Below are 15294 nucleotides of genomic sequence, written 5' to 3'. Positions count from 1 at the left end.
CACCCCAAACCACCATAAAATAAAAGAACAACAGATAAGTCACTGCAATTTGGGGTTTTTTTCCCCCCACATTTTATCCCATTCCAGTGTTTTAGAAAACTTAAAAAGAAAAGTGAGGATTTGCTTTTGTCCCCACCCCCAAAAGGAGTTTCAATCCATGTTTCTTAGGTGCTTTTTTTAAAAAAAAAAAAAAGTGGGCAGTCAGAGAAAAGCACTGGGTGGTTTGTTTTTTTTTTCCCCCAAAATTACCTGTGATTTATTTTTTTTCCATCCCCCCCAAATGAACGTGACCCCCTGTGCTCCACGTCCAAATCCTCAGCAGTTCCAAACCCTGGGTGTCTGAATTTCTGGGCTGAAATTCACCCTGGGACCCCTAAATCTGAACTTGCAGTGGGCTAGATGGTGAAAAATGAGGAAAACCTTGAGGGTGAAGCCATTTCCAGCACCAGTGAGCATAACCTCGTGCAGGCTAATAAACAGAACCAATAAATACGCACAGAGACACATTTCCATGCACACACACACACAGAGCTGTGGCACCAGGAAAAACAAAACCACGGGGCTGGTAAACAAGGCAGCCCTAGAGAGCAGCGACCCAATTAGCACAAGCTCCAATTAGTGTGGCTGTGGACTGGGACGGGCAGGGTCCCAGCAGAGGTGGTCTCAGAAAACACTTGTTGTCCTCACACTCCTTCCTGGAGCAGGTGCTGGGATGTGGGATTCACCTTGGGATCAGCACGTCCAAGGGGCTGCTCTGCTCCAGGAGCACTTGGCTTGGAAAGCACCTGGACAGGTGGGCAGTGCCAACCTCGTGGGGTCCTGCCCCTGGGTCAGCACAACCCCAGGCACAAACACAGGCTGGGGGAGAATGGCTGGAGAGCAGCCCTGAGGAGAAGGAGCTGGGGTGGGAGGAGATGAGAAGCTGGACATGAGCCCCCAGTGTGTGCTGGAGTCCAGCACCCACCCGTGTCCTGGGCTGCATCCCCAGCAGTGTGACCAGCAGGGCCAGGGAGGGGATTGTCCCCTCTGCTCTGCTCTGCTGAGACCCCCTGCAGGGCTGGGGCCAGGCTGGGGTCCCCAGCACAGGAGGGACATGGAGCTGTTGGAGAGAGGCCAGAGGAGGCCCCGGAGATGCTGGGAGGGCTGGAGCAGCTCTGCTCTGGAGCCAGGCTGGGAGAGTTGGGGTGTTGAGCCTGGAGAAGAGAAGGCTCCAGGGAGACCTGAGAGCAGCTTGCAGTGCCTGAAGGGGCTCCAGGAAAGCTGGGGAGGGGCTTGGGACAAGGGCAGGGAGGGATGGGAGCAGGGGGAAGGGTTTCCAGCTGAAAGAGGGGAGATTGAGATGGGATATTAGGAAGAAATTCTTGGCTGGGAGGGTGGTGAGACCCTGGCCCAGGTTGCCCAGGGAAGCTGTGGCTGCCCCATCCCTGGGGGTGTTGAAGGGCAGGTTGGATGGGGCTTGGAGCAGCCTGGAATGGTGGGAGGTGTCCCTGCCATGCAGGGGTGGGACTGGATGGGCTTTGGGGTCCCTTCCAATTGTAATGATTCTGTGATTCCATGGAATTGGGTGAAAGTGCTGTCTGTCCTGTGAGCACAGGCCCACAGCCCCCTCCCCAGGGGCTTCACCACCCCCTTTCAAACCATCACACACAACCCACTATTAATTGCCCCTTTTGCAATTGTGGGCACTGCAAGGGGAAGCCACAGAGAGATTGTTTAACAGGGGGAAGAGGATTAGAGGGGATTGCTGGCACTGCTGGACTGCTCCCTGCTTGGCAGCCCGGGGACCCGATATCCGATGATCAGCAAACATTTCCGCCCTGCTCGCTGGCACGGGGGGCAGAACTGCAGGAAAGGGGCCCTTTTGCCTGGGCTGAGGGCACAGGGGCACGTCTGGCCCCCTGCATTTCACACTGGGACACTGTTGTTTTGCTTCAGATGGCTCCTGTGGAAGCTCTTCAGGCACAGCAGTGGGAAATCCAGCAGCCAGCCTTCCCTGGCAGGAGGGGGGTGATGTTTTCCGAGGAGCCAAGGCCAGGAGGAGGAATTGTTTCTTTTCCCCCTTGTGGAAGCTGTGCCCTTACTTGCACTGGCTCAGCTGTGACAAACACTATTCCAGGAGAGTGAAGGGATTGAATTCCAAGTTGTTGCCCAGCCAACTTGTTAGCTGAGCTGGCACTGATGGTGGTACCAGGAGCTTCAGGTCCACGAGAGGACACTTTGCTCCATGTGGTTGTTTGGGGTTTTTTTTTTAAAGATAGAAGGTGGCTCCAGGTGAAAGCAGTATTTTTTTTTGCTCCTGATGGAACAAAACACAACCTGTGCCAGGCTTGGGCTTTGCTGGAGCTGATCTGCTGCTGCAAGACCTGCACAGACAAAGCACCATCCAACACAAGGGGTTGCTCTGTTGCTGCAGGCATCTGCCACATCCTAACCAACAAAACCTGCCTGTGAGGAGGACAGGAGGAGAACAGTGCTCAGGGGCACCAATATTTCCCAGTACAGCTCTGCCAGAACCATGTCTTGATGTTGACCCAGTTTCAGAGGTGCTCTGGGCCACCTCATCCCTTCAGCCCCAGAGATTTCACTGCTGGCTGCTTTCCAGAGGTCACTGGTGAGGGCATCAAGGAAAACCAGCACGTATCCCCGTGGAATTTGTGGAGAGCTGTGGAATCACCACCCTGGGGGTGTTCAAGGCGTCGCTGGGAAGGTCCCTGCACAGCCTGAGCTCGTTAGGGATGCTTGGAGGGGAGGCTGGTTAGGTGACCTCCAGACATCCCTTCCAGCCTGAATGAGCCCCTGACTCCACGAATTCCCTCCTGGAGAGCGACTGCCAAGCCCTGTTCTTCACTTCCTCTTCTTACACCAGCTTTCAAACCCCAAAACCAACCTCTTGTCCAATCTTGTGGCACCTTGTTTTCTTTGCAGGGTTTAATAAGCTTTACAAAAAGCTTCTCAAAGGCTTTTGGAAAATGCAACAGGATTATTATGCCCACACGACCTCTTTTATTGGCATAATTGCTGCCCTTCCTCCAAATGCCAGTGATGCTGGACTTAGCTGGACCCCCTCCAACACCTTCCCAACAGACTGTGTTCATCCACGTGTCCCTTGGTCTCATTCTCTGTCACAGACACCAGCATCTCACCAGACCCCAGACCCAGTTATGTAGTTTCTTATCTGAGTTTCTGAGGAAAGCTCTTAAAAATGTTTTGTGCTCCTGGCCACTCATTAACATCTACCATTTTTTTTCCCTGGTGTTACTGCAGTGTGACATTAGTCCAATGTTGAGTAAAAATTATGGAAAACTATTTGATGGGAGGAGACAGAGAGAGAAAAGTGGCACTTTAAGAATCAAAACCAGATCCAGCTTGTAGCAGAACTGAGCTGTGGAAGCAGCTGCTGAGCTGTGTTAGGATGCCAGCAGCTGGGGGGTGAGCTGTGGACTGCCAGGAGCCAGCTCTGGTGCTGCAGGAGTCCAGGGGAAGGACAGCCCTCCAACCTTACTGGTGATGCAGGAGGGGATCTCCTGCTTACCTGCCCCAGGCTGCTGCAGGGAAGGGCTGGAGCATCATAAAGTGCTGCAGCAGGAGACACAGCTCAGCAGTGGGAAGTATCCCCAGGTGTAGCTGCAGCACCAAGCCACTCTGATCTCATTGGGTTATTAATGGCATTAGAAGGCAGGTGAGAGGTTAAAAAAAAACAACCAACACCACCACCAAACCAACAAGAACCTGAACAAAACAAGCAGTTTGTACAAATTCATGCTGCAGTGTCAGAAGGTTAAAGCCCTCACCCCCAGGGTGGGCACGGACCATCGTGTCACGCAGAGACCACCATCCCCAGCCCACCTGCCCTGCTTCTGCTCTGGGGCTTGTTGTCTGGGCCTGCTGAGCTGCAGGGAGACCTGGGCATGGAACAAGGACAAGGTCAGGGACAGGGCAGGGCAGGTGTGTCCCCCCACAGAGGGGTGGGAAAAGTCCCTTCTGGGACAACCCGGCCGGACGCGCCGATAAAACCTCCCCAGGGGTCTCTGCTGCCTGGGGGTCCCTCGGGGTGCACGGGACCACCTCAGCCAGGCACACTGCTGCAGTTTGGGGGCAGGGATGGCAGCAGGTTCAGTGTGTTTTGAAAGTCCTGGGCTGCTTTAATCCACTTCATGATCCCCTGGATAAGCGCTTAAGACCGAGCGGCCCCGCACGTGAATTCTGCAGGGAGAGGTGCCTCAAACCACCCAAACCACCCTCAAACCACCCACCCTGCTCCTGCAGAGCCCACAGGTTGGTCCTGTGAGGTACAGAACTTGTTTTTTTCTCACTAAGATCAGATGAAGGTACCACATCAGAAAGTATTGTTGGGTCATGTCCCCATGAAAAATAGAACTGATTTTCAGCTGCTGCAATACCCTGAATTAGAATCACAGAATCATACAATAGTTTGGTTTGGAAGTAACCTCAAAGATCACCCAGTCCCACCCCTGCATGGCAGGGACACCTCCCACCAGCCCAGGCTGCTCCAAGCCCCATCCAACCTGCCCTTCAACACCCCCAGGGATGGGGCAGCCACAGCTTCCCTGGGCAACCTGGGCCAGGCTCTCCCCACCCTCACAGCACAGAATTTCTCCCTCCCATCTCAGCTCCAGCTCCCTCTGCCAGCTGGAAACCCTTCCCCCTGCTCCCATCCCTCCCTGCCCTTGTCCCAAGCCCCTCCCCAGCTTTCCTGGAGCCCCTTCAGGCACTGGAAGCTGCTCTCAGGTCTCCCTGGAGCCTTCTCTTCTCCAGGCTCAACACCCCAACTCTCCCAGCCTGGCTCCAGAGCAGAGCTGCTCCCTGAGGTTTCTGTGTTGGAACCAGGATTATCAAGCTCTGAAAAGGATGGACATCTGAATGAAGACATGATCTTGCAGACACTTCATCTCCCACCCACTATGTGCTACAGCCTGGAGCTAGAGCTTTATTTACAGAGAAAGGGTGTGTAAGATGTGTGTGTAAGGGACACGTAGCCATGTCCCTTAGCTCCTCTTAATGCAAATAAAAAGAAGCCTGTGACCAGGAACCATTCCCAGGCACCACAGAGTGTTGTGCCAAGGTCTCATCTCAGCAGGTGAGAGTCACACGTGTCCAGCAGGACAGGACACAGCTGGGGTTGGTTCTCAGACATGGACCTGCCAAGTGCCACTTCACCCAGAAAGATCTCACAAAGGGCAAGACCTGCTTCTTCTGGAAACTCAGTCCCTCCCCTTGGACATCAGCATCTGAGCTCTGCTGGCTGTTGGGCACCCTGCCCTCCACCCTGCCCTGTTCCATCTCCCTGGATGGGAAGGAGGGGGGAGATGTGTGAGAGGCCTTGGCAGTGATTCCATGAGCAGGATTCATTCTTCACAAACCTTTGAGTGGCTCCTCAGGCAGAGGGATGACACGGTGGGGGCCTGTTTTATGTTAAACACCAGGAGCCTGTGAAGGGTCCCCAGGTGAAGTTGCACCAGGAAAGATGGGGAGGGAATTTGGATAAGGGCAGGGAGGGGACAAGGGGGAAGGGGTTAAAACTGGAGGAGGGGAGATTGAGATGAGACCTGAGGGACAAATTATTTGCTGAGACCCTGGCCCAGGTTGCCCAGAGAAGCTGTGGCTGCCCCATCCCTGGGGGTGTTGAAGGGCAGGTTGGATGGGGCTTGGAGCAGCCTGGAATGGTGGGAGGTGTCCCTGCCCATGCAGGGGGTGGATCTAGGTGATCTTTAGGATCCCTTTCAACACAAAACATTCCATGATTCCATGACTCTCTGATCCATCAGGCACAGGTGTTTTCTTCTGATACCTCCCCACCACTTTTAAGTGCATGCCTGTGAGCAGTGGTGCTGACACAGACCCTCTGACCTCCCACAGACATGCAAGGCCAGACAGCCTGCTGCATGTAGGAGAGAAACCCACTGACCAGGCAACCTCAAACAGAGCCTCATTATGACCAAACTCTGCAAAAGGCTGACAAATCACCCAAAAACACACCCTGAAGCACTGCAACTGTCCAAGAGGACGCTGAGCATTTGCTCAGTGCCTATGCACTCTGGACTCCACAGGTTGGGCAGGAGAAACTTTCCCAGGGGGTTTGTCTCAGCAAAACTGATACTACACAGTGAATTCACACAAAGAAACACAACTTTTGGTTCTAAGCTAAAAGCAGGTGCTTTTTTCCAAAGGAGAGTATAAACATTTGCTTACAATAAATGAAAACAAGCAAGAACCACTGCTTTATGTATCAGTTTTTTATACCTTTATACTTTCTTATCCAACAGAATCAGGAGGAGCAAGCCATACATAACAAATGCTTGTCCCATGATGTGATGAATTACCATAAGTAGCTCAATGAGGAGGAGGAAAATTAATACTTCTATGGAATCATAGTAGTAATACACAAATAGACATGAAGAAGATCACTGAAACATGATGAAGTTTTGCACTTATCTTTGTGGCACTTAATAAGCATCCAGAGATTGCTTACATATCTAAACAGCTAAAAAATTCCATGTTATTTATCCTGAAGGCATTATAAACTGTTAAGTATATAAAACATAACCTTTATACCCCACTATTTAACTTAACCTATGTCATGTTTGGTGAGCAGTAATATTCTATATCCCCATCTAAAACAGTTCTTGCAAAACAGGATTTCTAAAGTATCAAGTAGGATGAAGCACTCTGCTGCAGGTAAGTGTTTTAGAAATGCAAGTGCAAAAAAACAATTGGCACAAGATCTGTCACATTTCTGACAATGCAGAGCTTCTTATCTTACTCAAGTCTATGTCTTTCAATGCTTCAACACCACATTAACACCAGGATTTAGCCTGGAGCCAATCTTTGTGGCCACAGTGCTCTTTAGTTTCATGCCAGTGGTTCTTCCTTGTGGCATTCACTGGGATTCTGCTTTCTGGGCACAACTTCCCGTGCTGCTCATGAGCTGCTTTGTTTCCCCATGGCTGAAGCACCACTGTTTTTGTACTTATCTGCGAAATAATCGGAGTCAAAGCTTACAGACAAATCTGGAGGACTGACATAAACGTTCCCATTGTCTATTGTGACTTTGTGAGTCCTTTGTTTGACTCCTTTTGATTGCCACTTCGGGGTTGGTGATGGCTCCGAAGGGTTTATTCCTTCATATAATCCTTCTCCTGTTTCCAGGGTAATTACATAGTTATGCCAAGGACAAACAACACATGCTTGGCCATTGATGTCCTGCAAAAGGAGAAACAATTGCAAGTCATCAGCTCCTGGTTCTTCTCCTGGAAGACCCTCCAGGCCAAAGGACATGCCTGGTGACTTGGCTGTATAACTGTGTGTTGTTCAGGGTGTGGATCCCTTTTTCGACAGCATGTTCAGATAAAAACACTAAGCACGGAAAATTTCAAACAAGCCTATGCACTTACAGTGTTTTTATTTTGATACATACCTCTATTTCTCCAAGACACAAGGGGCCTCCTTCATCTGAAACGTGGTAGAACAGAGTGTTAATTTATGTGGCAGCTTTTAAGCTTAATGATGGCAACATTATGATCATATGTGCAAATCTCTTACGGTAGCAGCGAGAGTCCAGAGCGTGAAATTTCCCTTCGTGGTAGAAAACAACTATTTCTCTGCCGTTGACTTTGGCTGTCAGTCTTTGGGACTTCTTTATGTCATCTTCTTGGCCAATTAATATCAGGCCATCCGGCCCCGTGTCGGCTGCTCCTCTGCTTGAGCTGCGCAAATCCGCATCCTTGAGATAATCGTAAAAACAATTCAGAAAGCCATTGGCAAAGCAGTTTCTGTTGGGATTTTCACATGTGGAAGTATCTAACAAGCAAGGGGGAAGGAGCAGAAGCTTCAGGATGAGGCTATCAACACGCACACAAGGCAAAGTGCAGGAGTTTGGTGATAATGTTTGGCCGGCGCGTTCACCAACGGAACCGGGACTGGGAAAACCAGCTGCTGCAAACCTGATACCTGGGGCAAGATAAATCCTAAATCACTATCCCCTTACTCTGCACGTTTAACCACCAGCAGCCCTGTGCAAAAACACACCAGGGCACTACTTGCCAAATATGCAGTGGGAAAACAGCAGCACTTTTCAATCCCATAGCCCTTAAATAATATTATGGCTAGAAATGCCAACGGATGGAAGCTGGTGAAACTGAAATATCATCTGCACAAGGGGAAAAAAATCCCATTGCTTATTGGGAAGCTGTATTCTGCCTGGCCTTTTAACCAAATTTTGCCTGGCTTTCCCTTCCTCCTCTTGGCTATTTCCAACGTCCAACAACCTCTTCCTCTCCCAGCCAAGGAACGATGCAGTTTTTACCCCAAAAACTGCCTTCCCGTGATGTTTCCCTCCCAGTTTCCAGCCCAACTTCACTGCCCTCCCTCCCTCTGACAGTTCAGGCTGAAAAGAAAGGCTGGTGGAGGCCCCGGGGCTGCGGGTGCAGGGAGGGGGATGCAGACCCACCAGGAGCTGCCCCTTACCCGAGGTCCGCGCCAGATGGCGAGGAAGATGAGGAAGCAGATGAAGAAGTGGAGGCCCAGGATGAGGAGGTCCAGCATGGCCTGTCCTGGTGGTGCTGGTGGCACCTGATACGTGTCCCCCCTGTGTCGCAGCCCCGGGAGGTGCAGCCTGCTGAGGAGGTTCTGCTGGGCCTGATAAGTAGCAGGGAAGTGCTGGGGCTGGCCTGATAACAGGAGGGCTCCAGGCTCCTCCTGCCTCCCCTCCAGCCCGTGCCACGAGGGCTGGAGCAGCTCTCTGATGAGGACAGGATGAGGGAGTTGGGGGTGTTCATCCTGAAACAGAGAGTACTCTGGGGGGACCTCATAGAGACCTTCCAGTGCCTGAAGGGGCTACAGGAAAGCTGGGGAGGGGCTTTTACAGGGGCTTGCAGAGAGAGGAGGAGGGGGAACGGTTTTAAGGTGAAATAGGAGAGATTTAGGTTAGAGATCAAGCAGAAATTCTTCAGTGTGAAGGCAGTGAGACACTGGAACAGGTTGCCCAGAGAAGCTGTGGCTGCCCCATCCCTGGAGGTGTCCAAGGGCAGGTTGGATGGGGCTTGGAGCAGCCTGGGCTGGTGGGAGGTGTCCCTGCCTGTGCAGGGGGGTGGAACTTGATCATCTTCAGGGTCCTTTCCAACTCAAAAAATCCTGTGGTTCTGTGAGATGCCACAGTGAGCCCTGCTCCTGCAGCAGGTGTTTGCTGGGGACCAGCAATGGCAGCTTCCTGAGGAGCCCTTAGAGCAGCAGGCAGGTGTCAACAGGGGTGCAGCATCCTCAAGGCTGAGTGTTACCTGTAAGGACTGACCCCCTGCTGTCCCATTTCTCAGGAACCTCCACCCAGACTTAGCTAGAAAGTGAAATGTCACTGTCAGAGGCAGGGCCATCCAACAGGGCACTCATAAAAAAATGCACAAATAAGCATTTTTGTTAGAAAATAAGTACAGTGTGTAGGAAACCAGCCACAAGACCCAGAGCAGGAAATCCACACATTTCTACTGTCACCTTTTTGCTGACTCTGCCTGTAAACTTTCCAAATTGGCCAAAATCTTAAAAGGCAGAAGCCTGTTATTAGAAAAAACTGTCATGAAGACAAACTCTAAGAAGCTGCATATCCATGTACATGCACATGCACACACCTGTATCTACGTACATCCACACAGACACTCTCCAGTGTGTCCAGACCAGTGTTAAAAGTAACACTCAGCACCTAAACCTCCTGCTCATTTCTACAGCCAGCCTGGATTTTGCACGTGCAGCTTATCCAGGCACCCCAGATGTAGCTCAGACTGTCAGCACGACTCTGGACCCCACGTGCCCTCACTGGCGTAAGCAATCAGGAGCCAACTGCTCCATCTCAGCCAGGTCTTGCGTGCTTATCTGCAACCAGCTGCAGAGGAAGAGCTGCTCTGTCACATCAGAAGTCCTCCAGAACTAAAAAAAAAAACAAAACAAACCCCTTGAGGCAACGTGCCCTGGTGAAGTGCTGCTGGGTGTGTGACACGCGTGGTGGCAGAAGAAGGGGCAGTTAAGGGCTCCTCGTCACAAAGGACCTGTGATAGACCCTGTTCCTGCAGGTCTATCCCTTCCCTTCCATGAAGTGAACGTGCACCTGCAAAGCAGGAGCACAACACAAGAGGCTTCAGCCTGGAGCAGCCCAGAAGGCAGTGAAAGCCCAAAAGCTGCAGTTTGCTTCCTAGTGCAGTCACAGCATCAGAGAATCACAGAATACCAGGTTGGAAGGGACCTTGAGGAGCAGCTGGTCCAACCTTTATTGGCACAGTCACGGGCCCAGCACCTTGTCCAGCTGAGACTTAAAAGTGTCCAAAAGATCCTCTGAACTTGAGGCAGGACCCAGCATGAGGGAAGGGCAACAAACCCCCAGGGTGGTTTTCACCTGATGCCACCTCCTCATCACCACCTCAGCCCCCGCCTTGGTACCACCTGGACCCCCCCTCCCTCCACAGCTGGGCCCAGAGGAATGACAGAATGAAAGAGTGGAAGAATGAAAGGCCTGCTTTCTCCTCCCTTTCTTTGAGCAGCCATGGATGTCAAGCATGGATCAGGAAGATGGCTGAGCTGACAAGCAGCACCTGCCTCTCCAAAGCACAGAGAACTGGTAGTTTCTCTGCCTGTGCTCTCAGAGCTCCTTGGAAAGCTCACTCTCCATCACTCTCCATCACCCTCCAAGGTGAAACTATGACCAGTTTGCATTGCTCCTGTTTTCTTTTGTTGGTTTGTTCATTTTTTTCCAGGCTGATGACCATGTTAAAACCCTCCACTCACACAAGACACAAAATCCCACAGAACCCCCCGCCCTGGGTGCCGCAGCAGAACCCTGAGCTACCACCACAGCACCTACCAGTGGGACCAAAAACTTCCCAGCCATGAAAGAGGAAAGGTTATTCCCACACACACTTCATGTTGATTTTCTGCTGTTGTTTGTTGGTTGTTGGTTTTTTTGCTAATGTTTTCTCCAGAGGTTTTCTGCTCTGCCTTTTCCCGAGGGACCCCGCAGCCAAGTGCCACCTGCTGGGAGCAGCCAAGGCTTGGGAGCAGGGAAAGGATCCAGCTGGGCTGATGAGCCCTAGTAATTAATTGCTGCAACCCTGGCTCTGACTCCTTTCCCTCCTTTATGGGGAAAGAGGAAAAAAATCCCCTCCACACCAGGCATGGAGCCCGAGGTGACCCAGGGATGATCCAAAGGGAATGATCCACAAGGGATGATCCACAAGGGATGATTGACAGGGGATGATCCATGAGGGATGATCCACAGGGAATGACCCACAAGGGATGCTGCAGCCCAGCACCCCCAGCCTTAGCCTGGCATTACCCCACTGGTAGTTCAGTATTAAGTAGCCTGGTATTAATCAGCTAAGCTGGGCATTAGCCCAGTATTAATTAGCCCAGTATCAGCCCTGTGTTAGCCCTGTGTTAACCTGGCATGAGGCCACTACTAACCTGGTGTTAGCCCAGTATTAGCTGAGTGTTAAGCTGGTGTTTGCCTTGGTATTAACCAGGTGTTAGCAGAGTGTTACCCCTATGTTAGCATGGTGTTTGCCCAGTCTTAGCCTACTACTAACCCAGTGTTAGCCTGGTATTAGCCCAGCATTAACCCTGTGTTAGCTCGGTATTAACCTGATGTTACCCCAGTAGCAGCCAAGTGTTAACCCTGTGTTAGCCTGGTATTAACCCTGTGTTAGCCCAGCAGAGGCAGGCACTGTGGTGCAGACAGAGCTGCACCCTTGGAAGCACAGCTGTGCCCACTGTCTTTTCCCCTGGCACTGGCTGAGCTCGGGGAATATTTTTTCCTTCTTTTTCTGGTGTGTTCTCGTGCCAAAGGCAGCCAGGGAGGAGAGCAGGACCAGCAGGTTGGCTGCTCCTCTGCAAGCTGCCTCACCCTCTTTTCCTTGCAACCCTCACCAAGCCTCACCAGTATTTTGGTTGTACTTGGTGGAGTTTGTGGTGCCTCATTCAGGAATAAAACCAGTCAGTCCAAGAAACAGCAGGGGTTGTGTTTGTTGGTTTGTTTCCTCTTTTTGTTTGTTTGTGGGGGTTTGTTTGTTTTTCTTTTGCCGTTTTGGTTTTGTGTCTCTGTGTGTGTGGTTACTGTTGTTTAAATGCACTAGAAACAACTGGCTGTGACCCTTTCATTTCAGGTGGGCTGCTGCAGTTCTTGCCTTGTTTAACCACAGACTGGCCAGGGCACCCTGCAGTGGGGTGCACCTGTACACAACACAGCCCTGCTTCTGGCAAAACTCTTCTAAAATGCCTTTATACCTGCCTGGTGTGTTTTCAGGCAGAGCAATGAAGGAATACTGCTCCAAGACTGCATCCTTCTTGCAGAACTCCAGTTTTATGAGTAAGATTTCCATTAGGAGAGCAACGAGGCTGGTGAAGGGACCAGAGGGAAAGTCTTACAGGGAGAGGCTGAGGGAGCTGGGCTTGTTCAGCCTGGACAAGAGGAGGCTCAGGGGGGACCTTCTCACTCTCTACAACCACCTGATGGGAGGTTGTGGTCAGGGGGGTCTGGGCTCTTCTCCCAGGCAACCAGTGACAGGATGAGAGGGCCTGGCCTGAAGCTGCTCCAGGGAGGTTTAGGTGGGATATCAGGAAGCACTTCCTCATGGAAAGGGCGATCAGACACTGGGATGGACTGCCCAGGGAAGTGGTGGAGGCACCATCCCTGGAGGTGTCCAAGGACAGGCTGGAGGTGGCACTTGGTGCCCTGGTCTGGAGATGTGGGGGTGTTGGTCATAGGCTGGACCTGATGGTCTCAGAGGGCTTTTCCAGCCCTGGTGACTTTGTGATCTGTGATTATACCCACTTTACAAGCTGAGTATTTCCTGCCACGTTGACACAATAAATTAAACCAAACCTTCATTCTTCTGTAACATGAGCTCCACTTCTCTAGGACTGGTCACAGCTGGTGTGCACAGTGTATTAACACCCTCAGCATGTTGGTGATGGCTCACCTGAATGGAATGACTGACCAACCTCAGAGCAGGTAGCAGAGACAGGGAGTTGTGCCAGATGCTGCTAGTGGACTTGGGAGGGACCGACCTGATGGAGCAGGAGGTTCACCTGTGTACCTGGATCTGGCTGCTGAGGTGGATTCCCAGCCCCATCAACACCCTCCGGGGCTCTGAGTGCCTGAGCACAAAGTAGAATGTGTTGATGCTGTGATTGTGTGAAGCTGTTTCTCCCCAAAGACCCCGGCTGTAGTTTTCATGCAGGTACTACCTGTGGGGTCTAGGACAACTATCCATCACCAGTTATCTGTGGGACAACTCTCTGCCACCAGCTCTCTGCCAGGACATCTCTCTGCTGGGACATCTCTGCATCAGGACACCAGCACAGCCCTGTATCATCTGCCTATCTGCAGAGAGTTGTCCGGGTGCAGAAATGTCCTAGTGGAGCACTGTCCCTTCCTGTACTGGTGTGGGGAGCAGCGTGGCTGCCTGTGCAGGTTTTGGTGGCTGCAGAGCATTCTGACAGCAATGTCTGTTTCCAGAGCAAGCTGAAAGTGGGGGTTCTCAGCTCACAGGGTCTGCAGCGTGTGAGTGCATTTAGGCTCTCAGTAGCACTGCTCACATGAGGAATGAGGGAGGTCAGGTCAGGACAAAGCTCCTATGCCTGCAGGGTCTCACTGGCTCTTCAGCAGGGCCTTTTCTTGCCTTTTTTCTGGGTGACAAATCAGCCCAGGCTCAGTGACACAATACTCCAGGCTCACTGTAACCATGTTCTCTTCTCTGGCTCGCACCAACCAACCCAATGATCTTTTCTCTACACTCCACTCTTGTCTATGGGTATCAGGTATCAAAACTGTTTCTTGGTGGGTGCTGGTGCTGTGCTGGGGTTACCTGTAAAGGTACCTGGTGCTGTCTGACAGGCAGCTGTACCACCTCAACTGTGACCAGCTTCCTCCTAGGAATTCTGGCTTAAGGTGACTTTTCTTGGAAGCCAACATCACTCTGAGAACAGCGACCTCGTGTGATGCTTTGAGAGAACCTCATCACAGTAACTCACGTCTGCCCATCATCACTGCTGCTGCTTAAGGTGGGTAAAGGTGAAACTGTGCTGTGTAAACGGGACTGAACCTTTCTCAGTAAGAAATAAATAGCAGAGAGGCTTAAATCCCCACCCAGCATGCAGAAACAGGCTGTGAAGAGCACTCTAGGGGCTTTTGATCTGCCTCCCTGATCACACATACTTTGGCCACTCTTGACAAGTATTTTCTGCTTATTTTTAATGTATTCCAGGGACAGACTTGAGATAGCTTCTCCAGTCAGGCTGGAGAACTATTGTTTATTATCCTTTTTCTTCCTCCAAACAGCTCATCAGAGCAGCCCTTACTGAAAGACAGAGACATTTCTTTCCCTGCTCTCAGTGGCAGCCTGCTGGGCTCTTACAGGAGCCTTTTTCATATTGATTTAACCCTTCAGTGTCACTTGTTTCCTTTGTCACCACATCGTGCTGTTGATTCATGCATTGCTTCTGGTTGTCTAAAATCTCCAGGTGTGGGGGGCTTTTTTCCCCTGCAAAACTGCTGGAACTGCAGCCTAACCAGTTTGCTGTTTGTAATATTTTTCCCTTTCCCTTTTATTTTGACCTTAAACTAATTCATGATGAATCCTACCTGACTGATTTTAGAGAATTTTTCCATTATCTGAATTAACTTTTTAATTAAGACCCTACCTACCCTCAGAGGTGCTGACAGCACCTTCTCATGCTTATTATCAAAAAAGTGCCCGTTCCTGCATTCCAGTGACTTAGTAGAGAAGTACCAAACAGTGCTACATAAAATTCATGCAGACCTTATTTGATCGGCCTTCCCACTGTTTAATTTTTGGTATCTACTACTGAGTTTGATTTTAGCCAGTTGTGAACCTAACTTAAGAGTAATTTTATCTGGACTCTTATTTCCACAGCTTGCTTAAAATAAGATCAGACAAGCCTGCTCCCTTCTGCCTTTCACTCCATAGTGTTTCTTCAATGTTAACACTGCTTGAAAACCAGATTTTTTTCCTTTGTTAGCTGGCCCACCTTGCATGTTGCAAACCTTATTTGACTCACATTACCATAATGCATAATTACCACAGCTAAGACAGAGTAACTGAATATGACCACACTATTAAATGTATCTGTTTTGAATTCAAATTACCTCAGTTCCAAACCAACACAGGTAGATTGTTTATTGCAAAGGGAGGCAGGAAAGCATCGGGGGGCTTGTCATCTCTCTTAACTCTTCAGAACAGAGGCTCACAGACAAACAAGAAATAACTTGAAAAAAGT

The 15294-nt window shown here is 50.7% G+C and overlaps 1 protein-coding gene across 1 annotated transcript; it reads right to left on the bottom strand.

Annotated features, from left to right (window-relative positions):
• Window positions 1-6939: 6939 nt before the first annotated feature.
• Window positions 6940-8562, bottom strand: RFESD (Rieske (Fe-S) domain containing). Its single transcript, XM_009993783.1, has 4 exons — window positions 8485-8562; window positions 7561-7741; window positions 7436-7470; window positions 6940-7221 (listed from the first exon to the last, which is right to left on the bottom strand). Exons 1-4 carry the CDS (start codon window positions 8560-8562, stop codon window positions 6940-6942), a joined length of 576 nt encoding a protein of 191 aa, XP_009992085.1.
• Between the last annotated feature and the right edge of the window lie 6732 nt (window positions 8563-15294).

This window comes from Chaetura pelagica, unplaced genomic scaffold (genome assembly GCF_000747805.2).
Source record: "Chaetura pelagica isolate M959 unplaced genomic scaffold, ChaPel_1.0 scaffold423, whole genome shotgun sequence".
NCBI classification, from domain to species: Eukaryota; Metazoa; Chordata; class Aves; order Apodiformes; family Apodidae; genus Chaetura; species Chaetura pelagica.
The sequence above is the reverse complement of the archived record's forward strand: the minus strand, read 5'-3'. Positions and strand labels throughout refer to the sequence as shown.

Coding starts and splice junctions, on each gene's coding strand:
- RFESD (XM_009993783.1), bottom strand. CDS start 8,562: ATGCTGGACCTCCTCATCCTGGGCCTCCACTTCTTCATCTGCTTCCTC. Junction 7,742..8,484: donor CCATCTGGCGCGGACCTCGG/GTAAGGGGCAGC, acceptor GATTATCTCAAG/GATGCGGATTTGCGCAGCTC. Junction 7,222..7,435: donor TGTGTCTTGGAGAAATAGAG/GTATGTATCAAA, acceptor CTCCTTTTGCAG/GACATCAATGGCCAAGCATG.